The 12,225-nt window shown below is 43.5% G+C and overlaps 1 protein-coding gene across 1 annotated transcript in view; it reads left to right on the top strand.

The window, feature by feature from the left end:
• Nucleotides 1–12,225, top strand: part of SMC1B (structural maintenance of chromosomes 1B) — a 941,781-nt gene that overhangs the window by 45,160 nt on the left and 884,396 nt on the right. The window contains 2 exon segments of the mRNA XM_029600056.1: nucleotides 7,758–7,870; nucleotides 8,783–8,986. Of these exon segments, the coding sequence (XP_029455916.1) occupies nucleotides 7,758–7,870; nucleotides 8,783–8,986 (317 nt within the window).

Here is a 12,225-nt window from a genome sequence, read left to right as displayed (position 1 = left end):
TTAGAACCATGCCTCATTACTTTCAGGAAAAAACTCAAGACGTGGCTCTTTCACCAAGCCTTCTCTGATCCTCCAGACAATCACTAGTTGTCATTATTCACACATGGACGAATGGTCTCCTATCCTTTCGAACGATGGACTCAAGCTCTCCCAGGTTAAAGCACCTTAAACTTTAACCCATATTCTTTTCGTATTATGCTACAACTACTTGCCTTACCTTTCTTCCAGCTTTTTAAGCTTCCAAGTTTTTACTCCTTGTTAAATGTAACTTTGCCTTATTCTCCTCCATTGGTTTTTACTTTATTTATTGCTCTTGTTATTCCCTTGTTCTATGTAAACCGATCCGATATGGTTATTGCTATGAAGGTCGGTATAAAAAAGTGTTAAATAAATAAAAATAAATAAATATAGAACAGTTCTGGACACTACAGTCGCAACGAACTTCCTGTCCAACAATCGCGCAGACATTCTGACAAATTTCTACATATCTCTGCGCGCATGCAACATAACCTCAGCCCCTCAATTCTTTCATTGCTGGGCCACAGGATTTTTTCACTATCCACTTTACTCATATGTCCAGATTCGCTATGAGTAAGATTCAGTGGATCTAAGCTGTTCAACCGCTTTCGTCCCTGATCCATATTACCAATCTAGAACCAAATCCTCGGCTGGTCCTGCTCATGGTCGCATTTACTTAGGGTTGAAGAGTTCGAATCCACATCTTCCCAACCCAATATGCGTCTATTCCGCTCCATGCAGAGTTTCATATCAACTTCCTGGAGCTTCGAGCCATGAGTTATGCCTTTATGCCTTACAATATTGCCTCTGCAACAAACCTTTGTGCATACAGACAGACAGCATAGTGACAATGTGGTATTTCCAACACACAACCTCTTAGGTGCTCTGCTAGGAAGCTGCGCAGCTCTAGCCTTTGGCCCTTGCGCACTCCATGCATCCCCGGGCCATTTATCTAACAGACTTACTGAACGCACTAGCAGACCTTCTGCATAGATGTTTCCATCCTCTTGAATGGTCTCTGACTATATGTGTAGCAAGAGAAATCTTCTAGCGCTGAGGTCAACCGACCTTGCCCTCTGCGTCCTAATCGAATCATACAGTAGACAAATTTGACTCCCTACACATGTCTCGGAATACGTTCCCATGGACGCCTTTGTTGCAACAAAGGCCTCTTATATGTGTCTCTTTCGAAGCCTCTCATAGCCAGCACTCTTATTATGCTGCACCGGGATGGGGTTCACTGTTCTAAGACTCGCGTCCTGGCCGAGACCAGTATGCTTTCCCATACTTTTCAATCTATCACACCAGTTACCAATTCGCCTTCTCACAGGTCAGTCTCATATTACGGACTCACTGATGTTCTCAGGTACTGGTAGTGTCACATCAGCCTTCCACACACAACTCTTACCATTCGAAATGGCATGATTTACCACATGGCGCATACAAAAGGGTATTAGCCCTTTTTTTCTACACCACTCCTTTTCTCTTACACCCTCGAATTCTGCTCCTCAGACATCCTCTGCATGGGTACACCTCGGTTCCAATTCGGCGTACCACTTGGGAGTGGGGATGCCCGATTAACGGTTCAACCCCTTCTGAGTCAGCTTACCATGGGTTATCCACAGATTAAACCACCTCTATGATCACTGGTTACGGAATGGGGCCTACATTTAGTGCTTACAAGACTCATACTTTCCCCGTTCGATCCTTTACATTCCTATCACTTAACAGTCTAGCATGGGAACTTCTTTCCCTCGTAGTCATCACTTCTGCCAACAGGGTCAATGAGTTACACACCTTCTTTATTTATTTATTATTTAATGTTTTTTATATACCGACATTCGTTAAAAAAGACATCACATCGATTTCCATAGAACAAGAAAACAGCCAACAGGGCTTTACAGTGTAACTGATGGTAGAAGTAGGGAGAGGAGAAGGGAAGGAGGGGGGAAGGGGTAGGGTAAAAGAGGATTTTAAGAACAGACATTAAATATAAAACACGAATATGTACAGTCTATATACAGGGATGAGCGGTGGTAGAGGTACAGGGGGAATTGAGCCGAAGCTCAGGGCTGAAGGTATAAATTAATGGGGGGAGTTGCGGAGTGGGTAAAATGGGTAGGGGGAGTTATGGTGGGGGTATCATGTGGTATTGGTATCAAGCGGTGTAGGTGTCATGTGTAGGCGTGTGTGAACAACCATGTCTTGAGTTTTTGTCTGAATTTCTTTGGACGAGTCTCGAGGCGAACATAGATAGGCATTGTGTTCCAAAGGGCAGGTCCAGCTAATGAAAGAGAACGTTGTTTCGTGGATGTGAGTTGAGAGAGTTTGGGAGAGGGAGTGTGTATAGTTGCTAGATAGTGCATTCTGGTAGGTCTAGTGGTGGAACGGAGATGAAGAGTGTGTGAACCAGAGCATGTCTGGGTTGTGGATGGCTTTGTGTATCAGGGTAAGAGTCTTGAATTGAATTCTTGAAGTGATGGGGAGCCAGTGGATTTGTTTGAGAATGGGTGTAATGTGTTCTTTTCTGCGTGTACCTGTTAATATGCGAGCAGCTGCATTTTGTAGTAGCTGAAGTGGGGCTGTGGTATTTTTAGGTAGACCTAGGAGGAGCGCATTAGCGTAGTCAAGTTTAGATAGGATGATAGCCTGAAGGACTGTTCTAAAGTCTGTAGCGTGCAGGATTGGCTTAAGTTTTTTGAGAGTGTGAAGTTTGTGGTAGCATTCTTTGATGGTGGATGAGATAAATTTCTGTAGGTTGAATTGAGTGTCAAGGGTTACACCTAAGTCTCTTTCGTTTTGCGAGAAGTCTGAGGGGGCATGAGGTGTGTTCGAAGGAATGGGTGGTGGGTTTAGGCATTGGGGTGTGATGATCATGAGCTCAGTTTTGTTGGTATTCAGGGCTAGGTTGAGTTGGGTAAGTAGGGTGTTGATGGAGGAGAGGGCGCTTTCCCATTTTTTTTAGGGCATTGGATAAGATGTCTGTGATGGGTATGAGAATTTGCACATCGTCGGCGTAGATAAAATGTGGGTGACCGAGGTTTGAGAGGAGGTGGCAGAGTGGAAGGAGGTATATGTTAAAGAGTGTGGAAGATAGGGAGGAGCCTTGTGGTACGCCCCTTGTTATGTTGATGGGTTTGGACTCATGGTTTTCAATTTTTACTTTGAAGTGTCTATCACTGATGTATGATTTGAACCAGCAGAGGGGGGTATCAGAGATGCCAATGTCAGCTAGCCCATCAAGTAGTATGGAGTGATTGATAGTGTCAAAGGTTGCTGAGATGTCCAGTAGGGCTAAGATGTAGGTGTGACCTTTTGTCTAGGCCTCTGATGATGTAATCGGAAAGGGAGATCAGGAGTGTTTCGGTACTAAAGTGCTTTCGAAATCCGTGGTGTTCTGTAAATAGAATCTGGTGCTGATCTAGGTAGTTAGATAGCTGAGTGTTGACGGTTTTCTCGAGAACTTTAGCGAGGAAGGGTAGATTGGATATGGGGCGGAAGTTGGGATGGGTCAGCTGTTGCATACTCACCCGACCCTGCGTTCCTCTGTGACTGAGTGGTCCTACGTACTCACTCTCATATTCTTCTTAAGGTAAACAAAGTCTCTCACCTTACTCAGAATATACTTTGCCCATTTTTTCCCCAACGCCTCTCTCTCACCAGGGCGAGAGGGTTTTCCACTCCTTGGACTGTAAGAGTGCACTTGCATTCTATCTAGACCGCACTACACTCCATAGGAATTACACCTAACTTTTTCCTTCTTTGACAAAAGACAAGCTGCGAGTTCCAGTGGGCAACAGACTCTCTCCAACTGACTAGCAGACTGTATCGAATTCTGCTATGATGCACCAGGCCTTCCTCTCTAGGGGTGAGTGCAGGCACATTCTATAACAGTCATGACAACATCAGTACCACACTATCGTTCAGTACCAATTGCCGACATCTGCTAGGCTGCGACATGGAGCTATCTTCACACATTCGCAGCCCCCTACTACTTATCAATGAAAGTCTGTCAAGACTCTGCCTTTGGCCAAACTGTCTTGAAAAGCTTTCTTCCACTATGATCCCCAACTCCTTCCACAACCACCTGCTGTGATGTCAGGCTGCCTCATCATTGCCAATAGCACCCCAATTATTGTGCCTCCGCACGAGTTGTCTGCTATTGGCCTGTTGTAATACGAGTTAGCCTGTAGCTTGCTAATCCACCCATATGTGAGGACTATCAATCCTGCTTGTCCTGAGATAAAGCAAAATTGCTTACCTGTAATAGGTGTTATCCCAGGACAGCAGGATGTAGTTCTCACGAAACCCACCCGCCACCCCGCGGAGTTGGGTCCGCATATGTTTCTTATTTTATTTAATTTTTCGCTTGCACTTTTTGCTACAAACAAGACATAAGAACATAAGAAAATGCCATACTGGGTCAGACCAAGGGTCCATCAAGCCCAGCATCCTGTTTCCAACAGTGGCCAATCCAGGCCATAAGAACCTGGCAAGTACCCAAAAACTAAGTCTATTTCATGTTACCATTGCTAATGGCAGTGGCTATTCTCTAAGTGAACTTAATAGCAGGTAATGGACTTCTCCTCCAAGAACTTATCCAATCCTTTTTTAAACACAGCTATACTAACTGCACTAACCACATCCTCTGGCAACAAATTCCAGAGTTTAATTGTGCGTTGAGTAAAAAAGAACTTTCTCCGATTAGTTTTAAATGTGCCCCATGCCAATTTCATGGAGTGCCCTCTAGTCTTTCTACTATCCGAAAGAGTAAATAACCGATTCACATCTACCCGTTCTAGATCGCTCATGATTTTAAACACCTCTATCATATCCCCCCTCAGTCGTCTCTTCTCCAAGCTGAAAAGTCCTAACCTCTTTAGTCTTTCCTCATAGGGGAGCTGTTCCATTCCCCTTATTTTGGTAGCCCTTCTCCATCGCAATTATATCTTTTCTGAGATGCGGCGACCAGAATTGTACACAGTATTCAAGGTGTGGTCTCACCATGGAGTGATATAGAGGCATTATGACATTTTCCGTTCTATTAATCATTCCCTTCCTAATAATTCCTAACATTCTGTTTGCTTTTTTGACTGCTGCAGCACACTGAGCTGACGATTTTAAAGTATCCACTATGATGCCTAGATCTTTTTCCTGGGTGGTAGCTCCTAATATGGAACCTAACATCATGTAACTACAGCAACGGTTATTTTTCCCTATATGCAACACCTTGCACTTGTTCACATTAAATTTCATCTGCCATTTGGATGCCCAATCTTCAAGTCTTGCAAGGTCCTCCTGCAATGCATCACAGTCTGCTTGTGATTTAACTACTCTGAATAATTTTGTATCATCTGCAAATTTGATAACCTCACTCGTCATATTCCTTTCCAGATCATTTATATATATATTGAAAAGCACCGGTCCAAGTACAGATCCCTGAGGCACTCCACTGTTTACCCTTTTCCACTGAGAAAATTGACCATTTAATCCTACTCTCTGTTTCCTGTCTTTTAACCAGTTTGTAATCCACGAAAGGACATCGCCTCCTATCCCATGACTTTTTAGTTTTTGTAGAAGCCTCTCATAAAGATGCAGAATTTTAAATATTTTGAGCAAAATTTCCCTAGAAACTTATTGTAAGTGTCCCTTCCACTCGCTTTCCCTACTCCACTGGCCACTTTGCCCTCTCAGGCCCCAACTCCTCCACCTTCCAGTATCTCTCCCCTCCACCTCTCGGCTCAACCCCTTCCACTCTATTGCCAGTCCCAGAGTTTGACCCTGTTCTCAGTACTGCCCCTCACACAAGCTCCCTCTGTCCCTCCCTCTCTCACACACATGCTCCCTCATACAGGCTCCCTCCCTCACTCACTCACTCACTCTCACACACATACACACACACACCCCTATATATAGGGCCATCTCTCTTGCATACATACCCACCCAAGCTCCCTTTCTCTCTCTGACATACATCCTCACACAGGCTATCTATATCTCTCTCTCATGCACTCCTTCACACAGGCTCTGTCACACAGGCTCGCACCCTCACATACACACGAGCTCCCAATCTCTCACACCCATACACACTCCTTCACAATCTCCTCATATAGGCTCTCTCTCTCTGAATCCCACACTCAAGCATCCCCCCCACTCTCTTACCTCCCATGCTCTCTCTCACCCTCCTCTCTCACACCCCTTTCCCTCTCCTTTCTCACACACACACATTCTCACCGGGGCCTTCCATCTTCGCCATGAGCGGAGCACGCTCTGTTCGCGGCACATGGGGGCCTTCTGTTTTTGCCATGAACGGTGCGCCTGGGCCTTCCTCTTCGTCACGAGCAGAGTGCGTCCTGCGGCACACGCGGGCCTTCGTCTTTGCGCGCTCTGTTCACGGCATGCCGGGGTCTCCTCTGCTATTTTCTGAGCAGAATTTGGCAGTAAAAAATAATAAATAACTAAAACCTGAATAGTATATCCAGTGTGACGATGGAATAAAAAATAAAAAATTTGAATTAGAAATTAAATAAAGTGAAAGCGAAACTAATTGAATGAAAAGTGATACAAAAATAAAAACATATATAACCCTAATAACAGGTAAAATGAATGGTAAATAAAACCATATATAAACCTAATAAAAAAATAAAATGAATGGTAAATAAAAACATATGGAACCAGTATTAAAAATTGTTTCATATGGGTCCCGTATGAAAACTAATGAGAGTACTCAGAATAGTGCACTAAAACATTGTGTTGTGCTACTGTAATTATGCTTAGCGCGGTGATCATGTCGTCCGATATTTTTGCCGCGAACGACGTTCCTGGGCCTTCATCTTTGCCGCAAGTGGAGTGTGTCCCGCAGTATACGCAGGCCTTGGTCTTTGCGCGTTATGCTCGCGGCATGCCGGGGTCTGCTCTGCTATTTTCTGAGCAGAATTTGGCAATTCTGTGCAACTTCTGCGCTCCACAGAAGCGCAGAATTCCCCCAGGACTAAAATCAGGACAGTGTTTTGGATACTGACTCAAGAAACATTGGTTGACAAAAGTTAACACTTTCTACGATAGGGGAGGCTGAAAAGGAGGATGTAGTTTTTTCTTCAGTAAGAAAATATGCATTATAAACATGTAGGTTTATATCTATTACAGTGAGTTTCCTAAGTAAGCACAAGTCATGTTATTTTTATTGAAAATGCTCTCAATGTTGTCTAAAAAGTAAAAACAAAACTAAACCCAGAGTTTCTCCCAAGCAGGGGATTTGAAACTGCAAGTAGACAAGCCAAGCTGTTTTATGCCACATTGAACTGATCAGTGGAAGCTTATGGATTATCTATTGCCCCTCTGCTGTCACCACTTAGTCCCTTTCAGTCTTGCTGCCGTTCCTTCACACTCCCCCACTAAAAAGATTAGCTAACTGCATTGAGAATTTAAAAAAAAAAGCTTGTGTGTTAGAAAACTGCTAGAATTCAGCACCCAGTTTGAATTCATGGCTTTCTGAATCACTGTCAAATTGCAATTAGTATTCTTGAGATGTAAGGTGTGCCAAGCACTACCAGTTACAGCCAAGATGTATTGTGTGTTGTGTATGGAACTGAGTTTATATACTTACAGTGCCTGTGCAGCCCTGCCCCACTCTCCCATGGAAATTTTAAAAATATTACTTCAAAAGGACAAAAATTTGCCATAATTATGTAAATTTATTTTCTTTATTCCACACTTGTTTCTTTTTTAAATACCTTTATCAGGAGGATGTACCGAGTTTCGCTTTAATGACAAAATTGTTGGGAGATCAGCATACACAGCAGAACTGGAAAAAATAGGAATAATTGTCAAAGCAAGAAACTGTCTGGTGTTTCAGGTAAACCCTTTGTGCTCCATGTATGAAAGCAGCAATTAAGACTGAGCAGTTTTTATCCAGTGACAACTGGAGTTTCAGTTCTTCCCTCACCTCCCATATTTAAATGTTTTAAATATTGTATGAAATAAGTGGGAGAAAAAAACTAACCAAATTATCTAGATTTATGTAGTCATTTGTTTGCATGCTGATGCTTACATTCTGTAGCTTCTGCTGATGATTTTTGTTATATACTTTTTTATTATGTCAACTGGCCTTACTGAGTTGACTAGCTACTTTTTAAGAGATGGTGGTCCATCTTTTAATCTTAATGTAATACTGCCAGCATTTGTAACTTCTTATGTACATTCTCATTAGTATCTTGCTCCTTCTACTTGGGAAGTTAGCACTGCCATGATCAAATCAGTCTACCTGACAGTAAATGGCCCCAGAGAAAGTAAGAGGTGATAGTATGGGACCTAAGGCTTCCTTTGACTGAGATCTGAAAAAGAAGAGATGCAGTAATACATTATCTAGGGCATCCCTTTTCTGAGGCTCAGGTGAAGAGTGGAGGCACAGTAATTGGCCCCACTCCTATTTCAACCTTTGGATGAGAGAGGGAGGGTACTTGGGAACGGATGAAGAAAACAGAACAGCACTGCTGATGGTAGGGAGAAAGTGAAGGAGGAAGATGATAGCACATTGGTAAGTGTGAATGCTGTAGAAGGAAGTGTAGGGATGAGAACTATGGAGGAGACCACTGCTGTCTGCAACCCTCACCCTTTCTCTGTTTGCATTACCCCTCCCCCCCTCCAAACAAACAAACACAACAGGAACACTAATGGCGAGAACATTTGGGGAGGCTAATGTAGTTGAACCTGAAACTTCAGGCTTGCTATGGTGATTTCTTCAACACTAATTCTATAATTATTTTAGGGAGAGGTGGAATCAATTGCAATGAAGAAACCCAAGGAAAGAACTAAGCTTTTTGAACAAATAAGTAATTCATGGGAGCTTGCTGAAGAGTATGAGGAAAAGAAAAAGATAATGCATCAAGCAGAGGAAGATGCACAGTTTAGCTACAATAAGAAAAAAAATGTGGCAGCTGAGCGTAAACATGCAAAGCAAGAGAAAGAAGAGGTGAGAATGAAAATGTTAAAATAGAGGAAGAGAGTTATAATAAAAAAGATAAGCTATTTATGTATTAATGGGCAGTGTCTGTGTGAATATATATGTATGTACTGGCCATATAGATAGAATTGACTTAATGGAGAAAAGTCAACCTGATTTTAACAAAAAGGAAATGTTGCTTTGAAAGTGTAAATAAATGTGTAGGTAAAACTGAGCCAGTTAATATTGGGGATGTATTTGGGAGAAATGAAATAGGAAATGAGACGTAATTTCCTATTTCATTTAAGGTCATTTTCAAAATGGAATGATTTAAATTTTGTCAATTTCATTCAATTAAAAAAAAAAAAAATTGTGCGTGTGTGTGTGTGTGTGTGTGTGTGTGTGTGTGTGTGTGTGGGGGGGGGGGTGTCACCTGTTGGACCTAGGCCCGAAGCTGGGGCTGAGACCCAAAGCAGGGACTTTGGCCTTTACCAGCGCATGACTCTGGCGCCTAGGCCTAGATCCAAAGTCAGGGCCTCATTTAGGCTTAGGCCGCAGCATGATGCAAAGGCCCAGGCTCCAAAGATTTTGCACTTACCTGATCTGACGTCCCAGTGCCTGGACTCTGGGGCCTGGTCCGGAGACCGGGTCCGGATGACTGGGCCTCAGCCTGGACCTAGGCCCGAAGTCAAGGCCTTGGCCCAGGGTCAGGCTCAGGCTTCGGAGGTCCTCTTGCAACATCTTTTTTTTCTTTTTTCTTCTTACTTGAAATGAATGCGTCCACTTGTCCCCAATGGAGGGCACCATTTTGATGTATGGCAGCTAATTGAACTGCCGTACATCAAAATGGCGCCCTCTGCTGGGGAGGATGCACTGGAGTTACATCGAAATGGTGTCCTGAGCGAATGCTTTCATTTTAAGTAAGAAGAAAGATGTCTTGAGGACCTCTGATGCTTCTGCTCTGGATCTGGCAAGTAATTATAGCTTCTGGGTCTGGCCCCAGCATCGGATCTGGATCTGTGCAGAGATCTAGATATTGGAACCCGGTCTCCAGACTGTGTTTCAGCATGTGCCTGGAATCAAGTGACTGCCTAGGTTTAGGCCCAGGCATTTGTACCCAGCCTCTGGGTTGGGCCTGAATTCAGGCTTGGGCTTCTAGCCTTGTAGCCTGGGCTTTGTGTAGTACCTAGGCTGAGATGTTGGTGACCTATGGCGGCCAAGCCTTCGGCCTGAATCTAGGCCTCCTCAGCAGATTCCTCCCCCAGACTGGTTAAGTGGGGGTCGGGGAGGATTCTGGCCCCCGGCATTTTCGCAGTTGGGAGGGATGGGTGTTGGGGACGGGCAGTTTCATGAAGCCCCGTCTTTTTTTTAATTGTGTTTGTGGGGGTGTTCTTTAAAATGTTTATTTTGTTTTTGAAAACTAAAGAATATGAAATAAACATTAAACGAAACAAAATGTGTGGAAACACCCCAATAACAAAATTAAAGGAAATATTTTTACCCCTGTACACGCCTAGTTAATATAGTGTTTATGGGGAGATCACGTGATGCGCTAAAGGGTGAGGACATGAGAGGCTGATGCTCTTAGGCCCCTGACACACAATCCGCCTTCATCCTGTTCTCTCTTTCTCTAATATGGATCCTAAACATGTCTAAAGAGGTACCTTTTAAATTTCTGCCTGCAATGTTGGCTGATAAGACCAGCAGGTCATAAGAACATAAGAAATTGCCATATTGGGTCAGACAAGGGTCCATCAATCCCAGCAACAGTGGCCAAACCAGGCTACAAGAACCTGGCAAATACCCAAACACTAAGAAGAACCCATGCTACTGATGCCAGTAATAGCAGTGACTATTCTCTAAGAGAACTTGATTAATAGCAGTTTAATGGACTTCTCCAAGAACTTATCCAAACCTTTTTTAAGCCCAGCTACACTAATTGCACTAACCACATCCTCTGGCAACAAATTCCAGAGCTTAGTTTTTGGGTACTTGCCAGGTTCTTATGGCCTGGATTGGCCACTGTTGGAAACGGGATGCTGGGCTTGATGGACCCTTGGTCTGACCCAGTATGGCATTTTCTTATGTTCTTATGTTCTTAATTGTAAGTTGAGTGAAAAAGAATTTTCTCAGATTAGTTTTAAATGTGTTCAATCAGGTTTTAAATCTGTGGCCAGTTTCAAGAAACAGGCTGAAGAGCACGCCTCAAATGACGAGTGGCCTGATCTTGTCACACTGGCGTTTTCACAGCAGCAGTTACAGAAGATATTTGACTCTCTTTCTTCTAAACTTACCGAGAATATCCATCAGGAGCTGACGATGGTAACTGACAAAGTGGTAGAGATTGTGGCCTCAGCCCACGAGAACAATCACCTCACGGATAGAGAACATTTCTAGGTCCTCAACATTTCTAGGTTGAGGACCTAGAAGGTCTTCATTAATAATCGATGCAGGATCTTTGATTCGCCTGTCGAAGTTCAGCGGTACCTCGATCGGGCTGGAGAGGCCCTACCAGCTCAGAGGCAGAGAAATGCGAGCACCTTGGTAGAATAATGATCATAAAATAATAAAGAAAAGAGAAGTGAATGAAGTGCTCTCTGCTTGGGGACCGGAGTAGCAAACGGACATGGTAATATTTGGGCTGAGAGACTTTGAAAACTTCCGAAGTTTTCTTCTTTTTTTCCCCTTTTCTGTTGCTAGCTATTATTTTTCTCTTTGTTTTGTTATTTTTTTCAATGGAGTAGTACATTTGGACTTTCGTCTTGTGGGGGGTCTAGATATCTTCAGGCATTGGCAGGTATTTAATCGGGAGGAGTTTAGGGACAGGCTGCATTCAGTGTTTTGGGTTTGGGTGTCATGAATTCTTCTGTATTTGGCAAGGGGCCTGTTTTTGGACTCAGGACAGTGTGTTTATTTTTCCTGGCAGCATGCATGCTGTGGAGTTTATACAAGCAACAATCCTGAGGGTGGTGGCTGCGGTGAGAGCAGTGGTGAAATGCTGTGATGTCTTTTGCATGAGCATGCATTCTACTGGCGCAGATGTTTCAACTGGTGTCTTTGGCAGGCTGGGGTGAGATTTGCGGAGAGCTGGCCTTGTCGATTTGCCTCATCTGGACCATTTGTGAACTCATCTTCTATGTTGATCGCTTGCACCATGGGATCATTAGGAAGTAGACTCTAAGTGCCAGTTGTTTATTTGGGATCCTATGTGTAAAGCCTGTTTTTCTAAATGTGGGGCTATTTTTTTCAGGGTATACAAAGTTGGGAAG

This window comes from Rhinatrema bivittatum, chromosome 4, assembly GCF_901001135.1.
Source record: "Rhinatrema bivittatum chromosome 4, aRhiBiv1.1, whole genome shotgun sequence".
Lineage (NCBI taxonomy): Eukaryota > Metazoa > Chordata > Amphibia > Gymnophiona > Rhinatrematidae > Rhinatrema > Rhinatrema bivittatum.
This window is presented reverse-complemented; position numbering and strand designations above follow the sequence as displayed.